This window comes from Lepisma saccharinum, chromosome 10, assembly GCF_977018435.1.
Source record: "Lepisma saccharinum chromosome 10, izLepSacc3.1, whole genome shotgun sequence".
NCBI lineage: Eukaryota > Metazoa > Arthropoda > Insecta > Zygentoma > Lepismatidae > Lepisma > Lepisma saccharinum.
Window position 1 is genome coordinate 87,773,250 of NC_139238.1, and position 22,712 is coordinate 87,795,961.

Sequence of the window (22,712 nt, forward strand, 5' to 3'; positions counted from 1 at the left end):
GCCGCTGGTTTTGGCTGGTCGAGCGTCATTCGCTCGTGACGTCATTGCCAGAAAGGAGCTCTCAATTCTGTACGCTATCTAGCTTTGGAAGTGCGAACTATTTAGTGTTCAAGCGATAAGCTCTTGCTGCAGCACTCTAGTACTACACACACATATACAGGGTGAAGTATATTGTATCTACGAGGGAGAGTCGGAAAATAAGTTTCCCCTGGCGACTGTGGACAGAGATGGGAAGGAAAAGCAAAAAACGTAAATGAGAAAAGGAATAGCATACTTATTTAATTTTTCCACATATGAACCCCGGACATTCAGGCATTTGTCATACCGCTTGATAAGCTTCAAAAAACCCTCTTGAAAAAAAATAGTGTCCTGTATACGGAAGGAGTGTTGCACGAAATGTGTCACCTCAGCATTGCTTCCAAAGCGCCTTCCTCCGAGAGCCTTCTTCAAAGCCGGAAACATATGGAAGTCACTCGGCGCGAGATCGGGACTGTACGGCGGATGGGTAAGGCGCTCCCAACCAAGGGTTGCAAGATGGTGTTGCGTAGCCCTCGCCAAGTGCGGTTTCGCATTGTCATTCAACAACAGCGTGCCAGATGTGAGAAGGCCAGGCCGCCTACGCCGAATAGCCTGCTTCAATTTGGACAGGGTGTGACAGTAACGTGCAGCGTTGATGGTTCCTTGTTCCAAAAAGTCCAGCAACAAAACACCATGGACGTCTCAAAAAAACTGTGAGAAGCACCTTACGTGCCGAGGGAGTTGTCTTGAACTTCTTCCGGACAGGAGATGACGGATGTTTCCACTCCATTGGTGCGGCCTTCGATTCGGGTGTGCTATGGTGGACCCACGTTTCATCCCCCGATCCTCCACGTGCCCATTCATACCGGACAACCGCTCTCACTTACTCCTTTGACCACGAATTCAACACGCACCTTCTCTCTATATCTGCCGGGCCACGACTGAGAGGCACCTCCCCTCGTTTGCACGCACTACGCTCACGCTATCTGTTGGATCGCGGTCGTACTTCACCCACTGGTGTATGGGTGTCTGTTGTGTTCCAACACGACCTGGTTTCCCCCATTGCTGTACGATTTCCCTGGCAAAACTGGGGGGAAACTTATTTTCGGACTTTCCCTCGTACCAAAATCAGTTGGCAACCCTGTCGGAACGCAATTACTTGATTGATTAATTGAGTTGGTGTTTTAAGTCCACTTTATGCACAGTAAGGCTAATCGGGGTTGTTTAAAATGGGATCCGAACCACTACGTGCTTCCATCGGGTATGCGACAAGGCGACGACGCCACCACTACGCCATCGGGGAGGCTCGGAACGCAGTGGCGTATGCGTAGGAGCCCCCCATGCTTAGACAGATGGATGTCTTGCAATCAGTCTGTCATGGGATATTATTCACTTGTTCAGATACGAATCGTGGCACTGTAGGCGTTCATCCGAACGGGTTCCATTCAAGAGACGCAGAAGGTGCTGCGCTGAGAAGCATCAGGACGTCAGAGAATACGTCTCCTTCGACCTGGAGATTTCTGTTTCTGCACACTGCCATTGCCTCTCTATTGTCTGACCTATCGTATTATGTTGTGATGCTCTCTTACGGGTTGATGGCGACCCTCATTGGACCGTTGCCGCAGTGCCTGCTGGGTCTCCTGAATGGAACCCTCCACTGCCACGAGTCGTATCTGAACAAGTGAATAATATTCCATGGCAGACTGATTGCCAGACTTCCATCTGCTTAAGCATCGGAGACTCTTGCGCATGCGCACCTGCGTTCCGACAGGGTTGCCAACTAATATTGGTAGATATAATATGCGCTACCCTGTACCGTGAACCATTAGTCCCGTCTGGTTCCGTACACTTTTTGACACCAGGTGTAGTGCAGGTGCAATCCAGTGCCAGGCTTGTGCAAGGAAATTCTTCTGAACCAAGTAGACGCCGTACGAAAGAAGATTCAACAAATACCTGTCTACTGCTTGGTTGGTTAGCACGAACCACGTGACCATACACCACACATTACAGCGCTCCAGAACGTAGTGCAAAAGGTGCAGACACTAACTACAGTACTTGACACCAAGTCAACGAAGTGGACGAGTCGCTGTTGTACAGTGTTACCAACTAGACGGGCGAGTGCAGAGAGAGGCAAAAAGTGCCGCGAACTAGACGGGACTAATCAGTCCCTAAAAAGCGGTGTGAGTTTGATGGGTGGAAACTGAAGAAAACATGGAAAGTCAAGTTTTGTCCGTTCCGCCGCGAGACCCTCAACGCAAGTTCACATCTGCATTGATAAGGTAGTTATTGCTGCCACAACAGTTTTAAGCAATCCGATTAGTTGACGTGACGTCATTAATGTGGGTTAGGTTAGGTTAGATAAAAGAAGAAAAAAAGTGTTGTAGTACTAATTGAAATACTGAAGTGGGCATTTGTTAGAAAACAATGGTTAAACCTCCCCGATGGCACAGTGGTAACGTCGACGCCTTAGAATCAAGGGATCCTGGGTTCGATTCCCTGTGGAAGCACATAGTGGTTCGTATTCCACTTTAAATTCTAGGTCCAGTCCCGATTAGCCTTACTGTGCATAAAGTGGACTTAGAACAACAAATCAATCAATCGAGAGCATGTATTGGCAATCTGAATATTACTTACAGGATTCCCTGTTCCTGCCCTGCTTTGCTGTCCATATCCTGTACCAAAATCTTTGATCCAGAATTTATTAGGCAAATCGTCGCTTGAGAACCAGAAGAACGTAACTTCAAAAATGTGATTCTCAGTTTTGTTTAAATAAATTCCTCTCAAGAGCTCTATTCGGATCGACATATCTCCACTTCTAATAGCAATAATGAGGAGTCATGTATTTCCTGTTTACTGACTCTTTTTCTTAAGAGTCAGACATATTCTTAAGAATGCCTCTCTTCTAAATTTGATAAATTGCATTTACGTCCCTCTGGTTCTCACACAAAGGAATGAACGAAAAATGCAATTATACAAAACTTAGAAATTCAAGTTAATTTTCACACAAGAAACATTACAGTGATCACAATACTATAAATTCAACAATCACCAGCTCAGCAATCCACAACAAGCCACTTCACATAAACTTTTGATACCACCATTATGAACTGTTGAGCAACTTTCTGAAAATCGCATGTCTTGGACTAGGACACAAACCAAATCTCAATGACATCTTGTTATGCTACTTCCGGTACAGGAGGTAGCTTTGCAGGAAGATGTTGTTCCGAACGCACACCTTGAGAACGTGCTTGCTGTAATTTTCGATTCAACAAAAAACAAATGAATGTTGAAACTGATGCCGAGAGTTGAGTCGCTGCAGCAAAAATAAAAGCTGCCAAGTACGATTGTGTAGAATCCACCAGAAAACCTGAAAGTAATTAAGAATGCACGCCAATTAAAAACATTAAAATTATTACTTTAGGCAGAATAATTTGTAATTGGTCTTTCTTTGAACAACGATGGCATGCTTGTTTAATGATAAACATGCTGATTTATTTCCTTTAAGGATAAGCTAAATTTATTATTATTATTATTATTATTATTATTATTATTATTTATTATTATTATTATTATTTCCATAGGGTTACAATTAAGCCATACAACATTTCATTTTGAACAAAATTAATACAAATAATGACTTGATGCCCTATATAGTAAAAAAAAATATGCAAAGCTACATCTAAGGAAAATGTGATGAATTTACATTAGTATATATAGTGTTCTATATTAGCAATGAAATAAAGAAAGTTTGAGAGTTATACACATTTAGAAGAAAAGAAAGTGTAAAGGTGTGTGGGTTTAGATATGAGTGTGTACGGAATTGCTGTTCGAAGTACAGGGATGAAAATTTTAAAATATATGTGTGTGGGTGGGGGATGGTGGGGAGGGGGCGTACCCTATCGGTATCGGTCAATACAGAAGAGAACCACCTATCCTTAACAGGTCGCAAATAATGATATTAATGATAAGACATCGGTGATTAATTTCACATTAGTTGATAACATTGAATTTGAAGAAAAACTGGTGAATAATCCATAGCCTCTGTGAGAGACTGAATACACTAGAAACGACTGTTGTTATAAAAGCAAATTAGTTTGTATTTATTAAAAACTCAAACAACATAAAAGTTGCACTGGTGACAACATTTAATATATTATATCTTGTTCATATTTTTTAGACAAATGACTATATAAGGTATATCTTGTCTATGTTCTCTCCCAATTTTCTATTTCTGGAGTTCCCTCATAATACGTAATGAAACAATTACTAGCTAGTGTGACTTTTATATTTGTTTGCCTTGAGTCAAAGTTGTGCTCAGGTAGTCTCATCGGAACTGGACTGTTTAAAGGGAGATTTACCAGCACCGGAATTCGAACCTTGGACCCATTACAAAGCGACGACATTACCAATGCCAACATTTAAAGATTTTTGTATTCTCAATAAATAGAATATTATATTTCGAAACACAATGCGTTCGATAGGAACCTGCAATAATATACATTACATTACCTCTTTATCGGGAATAATGAATTAATGAATGAATTAAAAGTTTGGATGCGACGGTATCAGCAATAATGCTTTGCATAGTACAGCAAACGCCGGAGATAATATGGGTCAGTCCTTGGAAAACAGGCCACTTCGTATATCTCGACGTGTAGATGCCGCAGTTCAACGAAACTCCTGTCACTGTTGTTCTGTTGTCGCCCGGTAGATGGCAGTCGCGTCGCAGGCTTATGTGAAGCAATGCGAGTGTAAGCCGTGTGAAATGCAGACGTGCAGGGACTTGCTCTTTCTTATTGGCCTGCATGATATGCCGGACGGTATTTTTACGTCTGCATTTCACACAGCTTTCACTATCACCGCTTCACATAAGCCTGCGACGCGACTGCCATCTACCGGGCGACAACAGAACTCCCTTTCAGTGGCAGGAGTTTCGTTGAACTGCGGCATCTACACGTCGAGATATACGAAGTGGCCTGTTTTCCACTGACTGACCCTTATATTGGGTGTTCCATTTACAACGCAACCCGGAGTTGGGGATGGTACAACTTTTGAACCGAAAGTGGTACACATACAATCCTTATACCAAATCGAAGCCTTGTTCATGCATATATTTTTAAACCGGGGAACAATGATTGGATTTCATTAGTGTCCCCGCAGTGTTGCCAGATGTAACGGGAAGTGTATATGAAATTTTTTACAAAGCATGAAAAATGGCACATAACACACATGTACGAACATGCCGTCGGTAATTTGCAGTTTGGTTAGGTGGATTAGCTTGGCATCTATGGCAGTGAAAAAAGAAATGTTCATTTCTACCGATAGCTAATCGGATGAGGCATCTTTAAAGGAGAACTAGGAAAATCGTTGTTTTTAGAAATTAAGACTGTGCATTGGCAACACTGCTGGTGTTTCAGTGCCATAAAAGATGTGTTTTGAAACTGTATACATCATGCAATTACTGAAAACAATAAAAAAGAAAATTGGTAATTTTCATGAAAATAATGTTACTTATATGCACCTGGCAACCATGCGATGAGATTACATTTTCCCCCGCTTTGAAAGAAACAGAGGAAAGGCCAGTCGTGTTCTCATCGCATGGTTGCCAGGTGCATGTATGCTCTTATTCTCCAGCATAAGGGCAGTTTCTTTCCCAAAATACACATAGAGGGATGAAGAAAAAAGAACGTAAATAGCAATGGACAGTTTGATCATTGTTGTCTTCACTCACCTGCAATAGGTGCACCACACAGTGTTCCAAGTCCACCAAAGAAGAGAACATAACCAAGAACCAATGTGAGGCTTCGCGGTCCAAACACTTCTACTGGAGCCACAGCAAACAGAACGTTTTGGAAACCCGAAAAAACGCTGAACGAAACTCCAACAATGACAAACAGAACTGGCGTGTTGGCTACGTACAAGGTCAAGATAAGCAAGCTACACACAATCTGGCATGTGCAATAGAAGAACAAAGGGCTGACTCGGGGGTTGGACGAGATGAAGCCGGAGCTTAGACGGCCAAACATGTCGCCGACACCCATCCCGGAAAGAACATAGGATGATGTATCTCCCATGCCTTTGAAAATTGCAAAGTCTTTAAGCAAGATGTAGATGGTGAGAGAGCTCATCAACCAGGCACAGGAAGAGTACACGAGAGGCCAAAACCGAACATCTCTCGCCAAATCCCACACTGTCTGTGGACCATCGTGCATTTCTTCTTCAACAACTGACAATGGCTTCTTCTCCAAGGCAGCCACTTTGGTCTCTGATGACCACAAAGGCTTGTTCACCATTTCGTTCCTAAACACCTTTTTGACACTTGCCTTCCTTCTAAAGCACCCACAAAGTTTTTCCAAATTATCACGGTGAAAAGAAGTTCGGTTTCTTTTCTGGATCTCTACAATGGTCCCCACACTAGTCCCCCACCTGCAAGAACTCCTCTCAGCCAAACTGTTCATGGAGTACGATATGTAGCTGCTGGTACCGCACAAGTTCAATGTGGACACGGATATTCCCATGTCTTGTCTAGCAACCACCGAAGGCTCATCTGGAGCGACACTTCGTCCCAAATTGTCTTGTCCCACTTTAGTTGGTTTCAGTGGGAATATAAGGGCTCCGTACACACAGAACTGGAACGTCAAGGATGCAGTGATGAAAAATGACCCTCGCCATCCAAACTCGTCAATGACGTACGTCAAGAATGGAACGAAGAAAAATGTGCCAATGCCAAATCCAGACAGTGCCATGGATGTGGCTGCATAGTGCAATCGTTGGAAATAAGTTCCCAGGGCTACCACCCATGCAGAGTAGTTGAGACAGCAGCCGATGGCTGGAAGAGACCAGAGTTTGAGGTTTTAGATTTTTTGTAAATTAATACATAGCTGTTGTTCTAAATCTTATCAGACAGAAGTGATTATAAATTAAATACCTAGGTAGAAAACTGTCAAGCAGGAAATCACAAGTTATACATGTTGTGACGCTATAGACACTCAGATCAACATCATTTATGTCATGTGAGGTTAGGAATAGGTGGATGTTTATGTGCACTGAATTCTATGCTTCTATACTTACTGTCTTCTGAGAAATTGGTGTCATTATTGACTGCAAATATGTTAAGGAAATGGATATCGCACCAAGTTGACATTACGCAGTTTTATCAACTCGCCATAATTAGTATTTATAGCTAGAATGGTTTGGATGCATCAAGGCATTAAAAATTGTATCGAATTTTAAATATAATGTGCTTGTATCCTACAGGCACATGGATGATGCAATCGAAATAAATTACGTCGAGCTAAAGTAGGGTTCGACATGTCTGAAATTAGAAAATTTTACATCTGCGAATTTGTTAGTTTTCGAGATATTGAAAGGCCCTCTTACATGGATTATCGTCTTACACGGCCAGATACACACACGAGCTTCATATAAGAATACATTTTTCAGCTTTGGCTGTAACGTTTTCACAAACTTTTTACTTAATTGGAACCACTAAAATTAAATGTATAATCCAGCCAAGTGTACAATCCGGAAACGTTAAATTGGGATTTTACTGTAATGTTTTTTTTTTTTCATAATAAGAAACATTTTACACGATCAATCACACTTAACATACGGGACTCTTACCTGTTATAACTCCATACGTGAGAGACAGTGTTTGTAGATTTCCAGCAAATGAACTAGCAACAAGTCCTCCTGTTGAAATGACACCTGCTATCATCACAGTCACCCGACACCCATACTTCTGTATAAATGCTGTAGCTACGGGACCTAAAAGAGATATCAATGCACATACAAATAATAGCTAAGAAAGAAAGTAAGTTTGGTAACATGAAGAAACATATTATATGTGAGGAGAAGTTGTAGAAGTTGGAAAATTTTGACCAGGCTCCAAACAGTAACCAAAATGAAAATCTCAAATCTAGCAAGTCTAAAATTAACATTTGTCTCTAATATTAATGATGCCCTGTTCAAGTCATCTAAATCTAATAACAAATCATCAATAAACAAGAGTAAATAGTGATTGACCCCTTTGATGTTTGAATGGTTGACATTCATTGACATATACAAGGTGTATCAATAAAGTAACGAGACTGGCAACACTGCACACCATCTGACAATGCTGCGAGCTCACCCTTCAAGCGAAGACTTGATCATCATGTCATTGACTGTTGCTACAAATTGTAAGTTGCTAGTACAGTGGGATCCATAAGTATTACCGTGCAAATTGTCCATGACTATTTTCATTAGTTTTTCTCTTACATCCTGTGTGTTTTTAAGTGATGAATTTTTATGTATATTGGTGTAGAAGTTGTCAACAGCTTGTTTCGAGTTTTCTTTAAATTCTTGAAGCTCTTATTGGGTCAAATAAAGTGCACGAACATGGTGATGGACAATTTGCACGGTAATACTCATGGATCCCACTGTACCAATATGCTATTTTTATTGCCAACACTTGGGTGCTTCATCATTACAATTACCCTTGCCACACGGCGATATCCAGATGAATTAAATCCTGGTTTTGAAAAGGTGCCTCAAACAAGGGTGACATCTACATAAGAAGAAGATTCAGTCAAGATACAATTACGTATATGTATATTGGTATACTCAATGCGAGAATATCTACATCGTGCTCGTTTCAACTAAATGACAAGCAATTCTTTATAGCTTGCCGTGCTTGTTGTTGACCATGGAAACGGACGTTGCTAGGGAACTTAAGAAAGTTTATTTTAACCTCGAAAACTAGTGTAAGTGAATTATGCTAGACTTTTCGAATTTCAAAATATGAGCGTCAGAATTTATTACTGAGGAGTGTAGGAATTCGATTACGTTTAAAAATGCGAAAATGACAAGAGACGTAAAATATTGCTATTCCGATTTAGTGTCGATATTGAATTCGTTTATACAAAACATCCAACTAAGCTTGAAACGGTTATTTCTTACTTAGTTTATTATTAAGGAAATATACAATATTTGTACCATATTAGAGCCCAAACACACATAACATTACGTTGAAAACTTTTCAAATAAGCGAACCACGTCGGCGAGAGCACGAGACGCTCACTTAGCCTTTTTCAAAGGGTGAAAATACCCGTTTCATACTCCCTAGCAACGTCTGTTTCCATCCAGGAGCTAGAAATCCGCCAATTTTCCCTCATGGCTTTTACAACTTCTACATACAATAATTAAATTTGAAATTCACATACCTTCTTTAAATATTTCTCTAATTGCAAACTAAATTTGAAAATAGTTAATCTTGATATCTAAAATAACAACAAATCTCCTGCATGTGTTTCGATTTTTTATGAATCGCACTGGGTAATGTAAGCGCAGATGTTGCAATGCTAGATTAAAAATGTACACGATCATATTCGACTGAGGCGACACATGGTCCCCAAGAAAATAATAACAATTAAAATGACTTGCACTTTGTATCTTTCGGTGCTTAGTTGAGAGTTTTTAGTGCCTTCGTACATTTTTATTATCCTCGAGATAATCACCATCACATATGATTAAATTCCTAGTTAGAAAATATGCATCAGACAAGAGTGACATACATCTACATAAGAAGATTTTGTCCAGATATAACATAAACAGTCATGTAGAACTTACTTAATTAGTACTCAAAATTCGATAGATCATGGTTATTTTAATGAAATGTTTATACGTACATGTAATACTGTTGTGTTAGTCATGCCTGTAATTGAACTTGGAAACAGACGTTGAAAATCGTACCTTAATGTCATATTTGTCAAGTAGTGACGTCACGTAAAATATGACTCGTATCAACTGTCCATACCTTACGGAAGATAAATTTTGTGAGGGCAATTGACTACAAGAAGAAAACTAAGAGTGTGGCTCATGTTGTTTAAAAATGATTCTTGTTCACAATAATATATACTAAAAATATACCGTAGAATATTATGGGCTATATCTGTCAAAAAAATATAACGTATGTTTCCTTAATTTTATTGTTGAGAAAACAAATGAACATTGATGGATAGCAAGTTTATTAGAAGTATATAGATGGATAGTATGTCAGATATAACTAGAATTACCTTCACCGTAAGTTAGGTTTCAAGTTTTGTGCAGTATATAATTAGTGTGTTATCTTAAAAATGGATACTAGGGAACTTAAAGAAAGTTTATTTACACATCGGAAACTACTGTAAGTGAATTATGCCAAATTTTCGAATTTTAAAATATGAGCGTCAGAATTTATTACAGAGGTAGGAATTCGAAAGGAATGACGGAAAACAATTATTTTTCATTTACGTTCAAAAATATGAAAATGACAGGAGACGTAAAATATTGGTTTTTCGATTTAGTGTCGATATTGAATTCGTTTATACAAAACATCCAACTAACACACACACACTCTTGGTTTTGAGAAGGAGCTTCAAACAAGGTTGACATCTACATAAGAAGATGTTTCAGTCCAGATACAATTAGATATTGGTATACTCAATGCGATAAAATCTACATCGTGCTTGTTTTAACTAAATGTTTGGAGGTATAATGAGAAACTATTCTTCAGAGCTTAACTGGCTTAACTTGCTCGTTGTTGACCATGGAAACAGACGTTGGTAGGGAACTTAGAGAAAGTTTATTTTCACCCCGGAAACTACTAAGTGAATTATGCTAGACTGTTCGAATTTCAAAATATGAGCCTCATAATTTATTACAGAGGAGAGGTGGAATTCGAGGGGAATGACGGAAAACAATTATTTTTCAATTACGTTTTAAATTGTGAAAATGACAAAATACGTAAATATTGCTTTTGCAATTTAGTGTCTCTATTGAATACGTTTACAGAAAACATCCAACTAACTAACTTGAAACTGTTTTTACTTACCCAGCTTAATATTAAGAAAGCATACAAGAGGCCGAACACACATAACGTTATGTTCAAAACTTCTCAAATAAGAGTGCCACGTCGGCGAGCGCACGAGACGTGTCGCTATTTAATTCGTTTATATGAAATATCTAAATATTTTGAAACGGACGATATGTACCCAGTTTATTATTATAAAAATAGACAATAATATGTTGAATATTTGTAAAATATTATAGCACGTACACACACAAGCGAACTTATACACTTGTTTCCCTTTATCCAATACAACATGCACGCATCTTCAAAATCATTACGATCATTCAGGAACCCCATCTATAACATGATTGCACTCCCGACGTGGCCGAAGGTCAAGCATGCGAGCGTACAAGACGTGGCTAAAGGCCACGTCGAAAATGCGCGAGTCTGAATTATATTTTGGCTAAAAAGTGCATTCTGCGATTGCTCAGCCTCCCTATTCCACTGATATGAGTCCCTGTGGTTCATTTCTGTTCCAAAATTGAGGATTCACCTCAATCGACGCCATTTTAGAACAGTGGACAACATTGAAAAAGCTGTAACCGATCAACCAAAGGTGATTCTAGTTACCGACTTCCAGCGCTGCTGTGAAGAGTGGGAGCAACGTCTCCGGCGGTGTGGCATCCAAAGGGAACTATATTGAAGGAGATAAAGTTGACATGTACGAGGAACATATATACATAGGTAGGTATGTTGAAAGAGTCGCATTACTTTATTGATAAACCTTGTGAAATTAGACGATCATCCAGCGTCCAAAGTTAACAATAGTCAACTAATAACAAGTTGAAAAAACTACAAGACGGAAGAGAGGGAGAGAGAGAATATGATATTTTAAGATATGTGAGGATGATAGATGCAGAATGGAAGGCTCCCAAGAAGAGAGCTAAATGAAAATAAGAGACCAGTACAGAAGAACATCGCAAAAAGCGTGAAAAGAACAAATTGATAGGAGAGAAAGAAAATGAAGATTGGAGTGTGGTGGAGAGACAAAAGTGGGAAGAAGAATGATTACATGAAATTAATGAAGGAAACACGTACAGAGAACACTCTAGCCTAGGCTTGAACCTGGAACCTTTGGTGGAAAGATCGGGTAGTGAACCTCTCGACAAACTGAGCCACCGATGAAGTCTTGAAGTACACTTACCTCCCAGCATGAAGAAAGCTGTGTTGAGGGATCCAACCCATGCAGTGGCAGACCTCGTATCCTTAAATACATCGAGGAACACCACATAATACAAGCTGAATGTATAGAAAAGCCCTAAGAAAGAAAATAAAACAATGGATAAGATACGAGGGCTGCTGGAAAACTTTCTGCAATCAATATGAAAAAAGACATGTCAAATTCTGGGAATGGCTTTATTGTTTATCAAAGTATTCACCCTTAAGATCGATATACTTTTGCATACGCTCAAACCAATTTTGAAAGATTCTTTTCCACTCTTTAGCTGATATTTCAGAAACCGCTGTTCGGAATGCGTCAACAGCTGCTTCAGGTGACACAAATCGCTCACCACGCATCTTATTTTTCATGTGTGGGAACAAAAAGAAGTCATTAGGTGATAAATCAGTTGACTACGGACAATGAGTCATTAATTCGACATTTTTACTGGACAAAAAATCAACAGTTTAGTGTGCTGAGTGGGAACTGGCGTTGTCGTGGTCAAGAATAATGCGTCGATTTGGGTTTGTTTTACGCAATTCATTGATGACCTCTGGCAAACAAATTGTTGTATACCACTTAGCATTTACAGTCCTTCGATCTTCTAGAGCTATTGTTGCCACATATCCAGTATAACCGAAGAAAGAAGCAATCATTTGCTTGGCAGCACTCCGAACGAACAACTTTTGCTGGTTTCGGCTCACTTTGAAACACCCAAACAGTGGATTACTGTTTAGTTTCGGGTTCGTATGAATAGATCCAAGTTTCGTCCCCTGTAACGATGTAGTACACCAAATTTGACTTGCCTCGGTTGAATTTCTTGAGCATTTCTTTACACCAATTTACACGAGTCTGTTTTTGAGCTTCGGTCAAGTTGTGTAGGATCCAACGGCTTGAAAGTTTCCGTACGTTCAGATGACCATGTATTGCTTTCATGTCAATGTTTTAGGATGCCTGAATCTCACGGTATGTCACATGCCGATCTCTCTCAATCATTTCACGCACAGCATCAACATTACTGGCAACAACAGACGTGGATGGACGACCTTCACGAAATTCATCACTGAGAAATGTGCGACCACGCTGGAATTCGGAAAACCAATTGTACACAGTCCTATTGGATGGTGCTTCATCCCCAAAAGCCAAATGAAGTCGTTCGATGCATTGTTTCGGTGTTAAACTACATTTGAAATCATAAAAAAATCATTGCCCGAAAGTGTTAACGAGAAATTCCATTTCTCACAAGAAACTACTTCTTCAAACTGCTGTGAAAAATAAACGAATAGGCTTAAACAAACAATCAAAGATAATTTAAACAAAGGAAAGGCCTATTCTTCCGATTTTTATAATAGCGGAACACTAGCGCCACTGTTGGTGGTAGTTTGCAGAAACTTTTCCAGCAACCCTCGTAGAAATAGCTAGTCTGATGCGTTCACGGAGAGTAAAATTCGTATATATTGTCGCGTAACCTGTAGATACCAGCTGGGATCGCCGGTCACCAAGGAATATAGCTCAAAAGGTACAGTGATGTACAAATAGAACGGCGCCGTCGTTTCTGCCGGCGGAGGGAAGTATGAGGAAAATTAGGTGAGTACTCTCTCGTACTTACCTGGCCCAAACTGCTGCTGGCTGACCGGTTCGTCGGTGGCCCCCTTGGCTCGTTGTTAACCGTAAGTCTGAACGACACCCCACGTGTCTGATAATGTGGCTGGAACGAAAGTGTCCTTTTTCCCAAGAACTGGGTATTTTATTCAAATATACAATCGACATTTATGTGTCTTGCTTGCAGTGTTGTCTACTTCGTTACTACCGGTTGCACTCCTCTATCAGGAAGACGAACCAGGTATTGTCGAAGGAATTTCCTTGTTTAGCCAGCGGCACGCATGATGTTGTTTGTTTGAATGGGTCAGCGTACTGTACAGGGAGACTGATGTGCTTCATGATTTTTGAGGTTCACCCATTTTCCCTCATCAATATATATACGCATACACAGGGTGATTCAGAATTCCTTTTACACACTTGTAACGGTTGTAGAGGGGACGTAGTAGATCAAGTTTTGGTAAGGAACCCATGTCCGGAAACGTACCGTTTTGGTACTACACAGATGACAAAATCACATAATTTCACATCTCCCGCTTCACGGTAGGCAACCCACATTGACGGAGGTCGACGTCTTCAGTCACCTGATGCCACGTGTGCTGCTTCCAACGTCCTCTGTTTACAATCCGGTGTGCTTCGACCTTCACGTCAGTTGCTATTCAGTCGTTGCGGAAGACAGTACAGTATGGTTGAATACCCGTTTGCCGAGAACACCGACATGTTCTTAATTTACAGCGAAGCTGGACGTAATGATAGAGATGCGCAACGTCTGTATGCAGAGAGCTTTTCCGCATCGTGTCACTCCATCACATACCATTTTTGTCCGATTAGATGATGATATACTCTACAACCCCTAGAAGTGTGTAATAGGAATTCTGAATCACCCTGTATATATTGTGTCCTTGACCAGAAGATTGAAGTATGTGAATATTGATGAAGAATTAACATTAAGAAAATGTCATGAAAAAAGTTAAATATGTACAGTCACCAGCAATGAAAATAGGACACCTAGATCCTGAAGTACCATCTTCCCTGCCAGGCGTTATGTGTGTTGCCTAAGTCTACGGCGATAAGTGGATTGTAACAGCACATTTTCAATGGCAACTTCTACTACCGCCATACTACACACATAATATCTTGCACGAAAGCGAGTATTTCAGGATACAGGTGTCCCATTTCTATTGACGGTGACTGTACTTCTAATCTGAAAGTTCCAGTAACACATATATCCCCCACAAAAAAAAGACACTTTGGCCAACTTCCTTCCTCACAGTTACAATACAAAAAACTGTTGAACGTTATGTTTATAACTGTAACATCTTTGCTTTATTTCACAAACAAACGTTTGTGATACATAGTAGATTATGAAATAGCAAATTACGTATAGGTGTGTGTGGCTTCGAGCAGCCATGTTTGAGGCCAGTTCTGGTAAGCATACGGAATTCAAGCGGGCAAGTGGGAGATACTAATACAAATACAGAAATTTATGATTTAAAACAAACGTGCAGCTCGTTCAGAGGTAGCGAACGCTACGTAGCGGATATTTCCTTGCAAACGACAAATATAATTGGCTTCAAATATGGCGGCTGTGAGCATCCTGACCTCACATGAAACCCATCTATAGCGTATCTGAATGGTCACGACCGTCAACTGATCGGCAGAAATCTCTTATCTTCTAATAAGAGGTGTACCCAACCCAGAAGCGTGTTGATTAACGTCTGTGCAGAAATTGGAATTTAGACACGGGAACACTTGTTACAGTTAACCCGGTTGACCATCCTGGAACACTTGTTTAAGTTAACCTGGATGATCATCCTGGAACACTTGTTTGAGTTAACCGGTTGATCATCCTGGAACACTTGTTTGAGTTAACCTGGATGATCATCCTGGAACACTTGTTTATGTTAACCTGGATGGTCATCCTGGAACACTTGTTTGAGTTAACCCGGTTGATCATCCTGGAACACTTGTTTAAGTTAACCTGGATGATCATCCTGGAACACTTGTTTGAGTTAACCCGGTTGATCATCCTGGAACACTTGTTTGAGTTAACCCGGTTGATCATCCTGGAACACTTGTTTATGTTAACCTGGATGATCATCCTCGAACACTTGTTTGAGTTAACCCGGTTGATCATCCTGGAACACTTGTTTGAGTTAACCTGGTCGTAATCCTGGATCACTTGTTTGAGTTATCCTGGATGATCATACTGGAACACTTGTTTAAGTTAACCTGTATGATCATCCTGGAACATATGTTTGAGTTAACCCGGTTGATCATCCTGGAACACTTGTTTGAGTTAACCTGGATGATCATACGTACTGGAACACTTGTTTGAGTTAACTTGGTTGATCACCCTGGAACATTTTTTTTAGTTAACCTGGATAATTATCCATGGACACTTGTGTTAGTTAACTTGGCTGATCATTCGCGAACACTTGTTGTTTTCAATTCTGTTACTCCCAAATCGGCAGTCACATACAGAATCTCCGAGTCACATGTTGGACGTAATTCTCGGAACCAGTCTGGAACTGGCACTTACCGGCAGCTAATGTTTTGTACTCGCTGACTCAGACTGTCTACCCTGCGCTCTGCATTTAACTGGACCTTCTATTTATCGGCCTGGACATCGTCTTCTACGCATACAGCTGAAAATTGAGGAGGATGACGGTATCTGCGTTACAGCTCCCTGCTTCGGAAGGTTCCTTCTCAAGTTACAAAAGATCTTGGAAGTAGCTTACACGGAAGACTACGATTTTCTGCTGAAAGAAAAGTGTTCCACAGATGAATGAATTAATTATTGTTTATTCCCTCTTGCTTTCTAAGCACACAGACAGGAAGGAGAATGAATAATGATGATGCTGAAAGCGAGAAGTAAAAAAAGCTCTTACGATTATATGAGCAATCGGCCATATTAGTGGTGACGTCACCAGCAGACAACTGAGCAAGATTGGGTCCAAGCAAAGTTGTCACGTAGTTGTCCTCTACTCGATAGCACTGGATTTCCAATTTCCAACTTTTAAAATTGTAAGGCCCGCTTTGGACGAAAGCATTTCCTTTAACACTTTTGCTAGCATAAATGCTATTTAAACGCTTCCAAAAATCTTATAGCAGGTAGTAATTTACACGGAAGCATTTCATGTAACATTCCTGTTAGCTTTTGCGACTGCAATGTATAATATATACAGCACGAAAGGCACGTCGAGTTACATCATCTATGGCAAGTGCACGGCGTTGACAATTGAAGCAACTAAAATATACAATACACGTATACGCTAAAGTATGTATTTAAGCAGCGCCATTGCTTTGTACCTAATACCGTTTTATATGAAACGTATTCCTCTCGGTTCAATAGTTATCGGCTTTTAAAAATGTGTGAAGTGGTACATTGTTTGCATCTCACGCGGCCACCATTACATTTGCACTCATGACCTAAAGATCGCTTCTGATCGATACTATAAGCGTCATAATAAATAACTCCCTAGCACAGGGTATCTTCCCAGAAGCGTGGAAAAAGCCAATCGTTTTTTACCGCTCGCAAAATGCAAGCCTGTTAAAAATGTGAATGACTTGCGCCCAATAAGTATACTGCCCATAATGTCGAACATTTTAGAGCGTATTGTACACGAGCAGCTATTCACACACGTAACAGCTACATCTAGTTTTCCAAAGCATCAATCTGGTTTTCGGGCAAATCACAGCACCACAACAGCCATTCTGAAAGTTGCTGATGATGTACAAAAAGCCATCGATGAAAGCAAAATCACCTTACTTGTATGCCTTGATTTCTCAAAAGCATTCGATTGCGTGAACCATGAAGTTCTACTCGCTAAATTACACAGCATTGGGGTTAACGGCATAACCCATGATTGGTTTGCATCGTACCTTTCTGGCAGGAAGCAGCGTGTACAAATCAGAGGCAAAAATGACTGTTCCTCTGGGTGGTTAAACATTCGTAATGGAGTTCCCCAAGGAAGCATTCTTGGACTTCTCCTTCTCTCCATTTATGTAATGGACTTACATAAGAGCCTCTCGCATGCGCAGTATCACCAATATGCTGATGATACTCAGATATACATACATACAAGGATAGAAGAGTTCTCAAATGCAGCATCACAACTACAAAAAGACCTGAACGCCATAAGTGAATGGGCACAAACTAACTTACTAAAATTAAACCCAACCAAGTCAAAATTTGTCATAATGGGAACGAAATTTCTGGTAAAAAAGCTTAGCCAAAACACAGATAACATGATTCTCCCTAAATTGAATAGCCATCGGTTAAATTTTGAAAATACTGTAAATAACCTTGGCGTTGTCATGGATTCCCACATAGAATGGTCAGGCCATATTTCAGAGCAGATGAAAAAAGCCAACAAATCTCTTCGAGCATTACATCACTTGAAAAATATTGTAGGCATTGAGGTTAAAAAAAATTGTGCGAGAGTCTAGTTTTATCACGATTAATCTACGGAGCCACGGTTGCTTACAATGCAAGCAGCTCCATAACTAATAAGCTACAAAAGCTACAAAATGCATGCATAAGATTCATTTACAAGCTGAAAAAAAGGGGCCACATTTCGAAATACTTATTCAATTTGAATTGGCTTAACACCAAGAATCTCGCGAAATACCAATTATTAACTTTAACACATAAAGTACTAGGCAGCAAACAGCCTGCATATCTCTTTGAAAAACTGAACACAAATTCGAGCAGACATGAGCATGTAACACGACGAAAAAAATTAGTGTCAGTCCCAGTACGTAATACGATCACCTACGGAAAATCATTTATCGTAATTGCCACTAAAGAATGGAATTCCCTCCCAACCTCCCTAACATCCATCAACAGCCATAAGCTATTTAAAAAGCATCTCAAACAGTATCTACTGGCAAGGCAGCGAAATACTTAATCACGAGCAACTTTTCATTCATAAAAATACTCACTACATTTGGCAACTGTGTGCATATAAATCTTATAATATCATTATTTTATTTCACTTCATTATTATTATTATATTTTTCATTGTTCCAGATTACTGAATATATATGAATATGTACTATAACAAAAGCAACAAACATTAGATAACTATGATCAACAATTTATAGGTAAATCTGATTTTCTTTTTCATTATCTATAGCTACATATACGCGTCTATACCTATATATTTAATTGTTCTTATTTGTATTAATATGTAATCCTTTTCATGTTTTTATTTTTATTTTTTCTCAATGTATACTCTTTATTCCATTGTATTAATCTTCCAGACAAGGGTCTGTTGTAAGAACGGCCCTATTATTATTATTATTATTATGCTACTAAAAATGCTACGGAAATAGGACCGATTCCTTCTTGAGAAATGCCATGGCAAGTGAAAAGCCATAATATTTCTCACTATACATGGTAGCATTTTGGTCATGGCTTAAATGTTAAGGAAAATGCTTTCGTCTAAAGCGGGTTTTACAGCAGTTATGAAACAAAATTGTGATGTTTGTCGTACCTTGTTGTAAAGTTCAGATTTTGGAGAACACGTCGATATATTACACATACCTTACAGAGGATGAGATAAGGAAGTGTAGAAAGGAAATCATGCATTTTAAAAGAAAATCGAGCCATTTCGGTTCTCAAACTCAACTGCCACGTTGCTGTCGTGATGTCTGCTGGGAGCCAAACAGCCTCACGTGACAGCAGCAGCTCCGGCTATTGGCTAAGGTTCCCACATCGGACGCCAGCGCACCACGTGGCGGGTTTGCTTGGATTCAATGTGACGTCACACTAACATGGTCCATAAACATATGTGGAACGGAGTTTACCTGAAGACGTGGCGAATGACAAAAATGCAGCAACGAGAATGACCCAAGCCCATCCACCGTCGATGCTGCGATTGGCTGCATAGTTGCCAGCGCCTTCTGCCCTTTGCTTCTTGTTCTTCGATGTAGATAAAGCACCAGACACAGAGGACTTCCGAGAAGCTGCTGTTGATGATTCTGTGATTGTGGTACCTGGTGCTTGCTGTTCCTCTTCTTCTTCACGCTTGTTGACGATAACATTATCTTCTCTCTGAGAATCCATTTGTTGCGAATTATCACTTATATCCCCTGTTTCTACCATGTCTTCGGATTTTCAAATTTTCACCCCAATGTAAATCCTGCTGCAATATAAAAAATATGATAGTGTTCATGAACCTACTTCGATGAACTGTTATACTTGAATGAATGAAGTGAAGTGAAAATTCGGTGGCGTTAGCGCCGCAACCATTTAAAGTCTTTACGTTCAGGGTTTGTATATGGGCAATCTTAGAAGTGATGTTATCAGCACCACGCTGCGGCCGCCTTTACCCTCACCCCCGCTCGGTACCATTTGATTTGAGGCAGGATGGGGACTAGAGCCGCTTTATGTGGGAGCAAAGCAGGAAAAATTCCAACCATAGATCACCCACCCCGGTTTCCCGCGTGGCAGTCAGACTAGAATCAAATCTGGCTAGAATGTCACGAGAAATGCAGCGGTGAAGGTTTCTTCAATCTATCTTTGATCAGTCACACTTCTCTGCTTTGCAAGATTTTACTGCTCTTATTAAACAAAGTATGCCACCTTTGCTTAAAGTTGATTATTTGTTGATTTTGAACACTTTTTACTTCAAATATTGGCTACAGCTTTTTGGTGCTGAGAGCTAAAAGGTAAACTTCCCAGGAATGTTTTCTTTCTTCTTCCCCTCAATGATATTTCCTACCGACTACCACTACGAGCTCAGAGGGAGAATGTTTGCTTTCTCTGTGTCAGTTGATGGGCTTAGCTTAAGCTTAAGCTAAACCATTCAAATATAATAGTAACAGTGTACAACTTTAGGCAGGTACCACAATATACAGCATCACAAACATAGGATACAACTTAAAAACACTAGGCACTACATTATACCGCAGCTTAAACATAATACTCACAATGTAAAGCACCAGGCACCACAATATACCTATACTTAACACGTTACCGTGTTCAACTACATATCTTGTAATTTCTCGAGTGCGATTGAACCGGTTTGTTCCTGCCAATTGAAGAGTACATGTGCAATCTTATCAATCTTCTATTGGACATGCAAATGTCATCTGTGAAAACAGAGCAGTATATTAACTTTTATCACAAGCTTCAGCCAGTCACTGAGGAGCGGAAAACAACACTTTTTCCTCGTCGTGCGCAATGACGTAATTCTGGTTAAGTAATGTAGATATCAATGGAATGCGAGATGGCAATATGCACACCTGAATGCAATAAGCATATATGTTAAGTAGAATCGCACATGTAACAATCAAACATAAATGTTTGCAATATAAAATTAAATATAATTGTTTTTGATTGAATTTTTAATAATTACGGGAATGCACTGACATAACAATTATAACTCAATAACGAATGAATTAACATGATTTGATTTACTTTTACTTCGCGTTTCTGTCACTTTTGGGTAATTGCGAAGATGAGGATGAAATGTGATTCGGATTTTAGGTTTTAAACCTATTTTTCCTTTGCAGGTAAATAAGAAATAACAAGTTATGTCAGCGTTTCATTAATAAACGAAACAACTGACTAAGTTTTATAGTGCCTAAAATAACCTATTTTGTTTGTTAGAACCTATTTTAGGTTTATCTGCCTAAATTAAACCTTTTTTTAGGTTTTACAGGATTTTTATATCTCACAGAGGTATTTACTAGGTTTGCTGGCGAAATAATTCAATGACTGGCGTGTTTGAAACATGTTTTCTGTCGATTTCCCTCCCTCAAAGTATTTGATGTTTATCAAAGCTTTAAACGAAACAAAAATGTCTGACGTCACTGTTACCTGCAGACAGTGGCGGCTAAAGGGGAAGTTACCCCCTACGTTTTACCCCTGCACTATAGACTCTTAGGCTAAGCCTTGCCTACTAAGATAAAGTAAACTGTCCTTGCCCCCCTTCCTCCCCATTCTCAGTTTTGGCACCCAATCTTCTCTACTGCCTGCACAGTCCCAACTGCAAACTTCTGATCTGTGTGGCCTTGCTCACTTTCGCGTCACTTTGGTCCTTTTTGGCATTCACGCCTTGCGAAGTAATATTTCAGCATTCAAATTAGCACAACTGACTATGTTTCTGTTCAAAGATAATTTTCAGCACTTGAAATGATCCTCACAGACAAAAGGTGGAGTTTGAGTGTGGATGACGCAAAAAGATTCATGGTGGTCACTAGGACCATGATAAAATTCAAGTATAATTCCTGGTTTTCACGGTGAACTTCCCAAAAATTCAAGGACACAAGCAGATGTTTTCGCTATTCCAACCTTACGTATTACCGACTCTCACCCTCCCTTCCATACACAAAAATATTGACAATATAAATGGTTTGTATGATTCCAATTAAACAAAAATTTACCTAATCAACTTCAGGATATATTATTTTGTAATAATCTTCCGTTTGTCAGATAGATTGTTCTGCAAAAGACACTAACGAAGTAAACGGATTAAGAAAATTTTGTTTTATTTTCTGTGTAGCTCTCTTTTTCATCCTCAAAAAAATGAATGAAATAAAAGCTATATTGAGAGAAACTTGCCTCAGGGTATTGATAAACATGTATAAATTTAATTGGATATGGATTAATAAAAGTTGAAATTTTTCACGGCTACGGAGAAAAAATGGAATAGAGAAAGCATCCGCTTGTACCTTATTTCATGTCTTGCCAAAATTCATGCATAATTTCCGGTGCCAATAATTCACGTGTAATTCCCGGAATTCAAGGAATTCCAAGTGAGTAGCCACCCTGATATTGTGCAGCAAATTATACATACGTAATTCATTTTTCATATCAGCAAGTAGCTCTTTCTAACAGCACAAGTGCAGCATTATATTAATTTGTAGATAATTTTGAAAATCATATAAAGAAATGTAAATTTGTTTAGAAAATTTATATTTGGTTATTACTGTTCTTGTGAAATTTTGTTTTTAACGATTGTATCTAATCAGTATTTTTCAGGAATTTTGTACCAAATTAAGTCTTTTTGCAAAATTTTTCAGGATTTTTCGAGCCTAATTTAAGGTTTTTAG

General features: G+C 39.5%; 1 protein-coding gene across 3 annotated transcripts; it reads right to left on the reverse strand.

Moving 5' to 3' along the window:
* Positions 1-2,981: 2,981 nt before the first annotated feature.
* Positions 2,982-20,714, reverse strand: LOC145994436 (monocarboxylate transporter 12-like). Of its 3 annotated transcripts, none has more exons than XM_083130569.1 (6): positions 20,586-20,714; positions 19,461-19,795; positions 12,033-12,146; positions 7,642-7,785; positions 5,750-6,847; positions 2,982-3,385 (listed from the first exon to the last, which is right to left on the reverse strand). In XM_083130569.1, the coding sequence occupies exons 2-6, from the start codon at positions 19,756-19,758 to the stop codon at positions 3,195-3,197; spliced, it is 1,845 nt and encodes a 614-aa protein (XP_082986695.1). In that variant the 5' UTR covers positions 19,759-19,795; positions 20,586-20,714; the 3' UTR covers positions 2,982-3,194. The 3 variants fall into 3 exon arrangements, with proteins under 3 accessions (XP_082986695.1, XP_082986694.1, XP_082986696.1); XM_083130568.1 differs by having other exon boundaries at positions 19,461-19,798; positions 20,586-20,698; XM_083130570.1 differs by lacking the exon at positions 12,033-12,146 and having other exon boundaries at positions 19,461-19,798; positions 20,586-20,698.
* Positions 20,715-22,712: the final 1,998 nt, after the last annotated feature.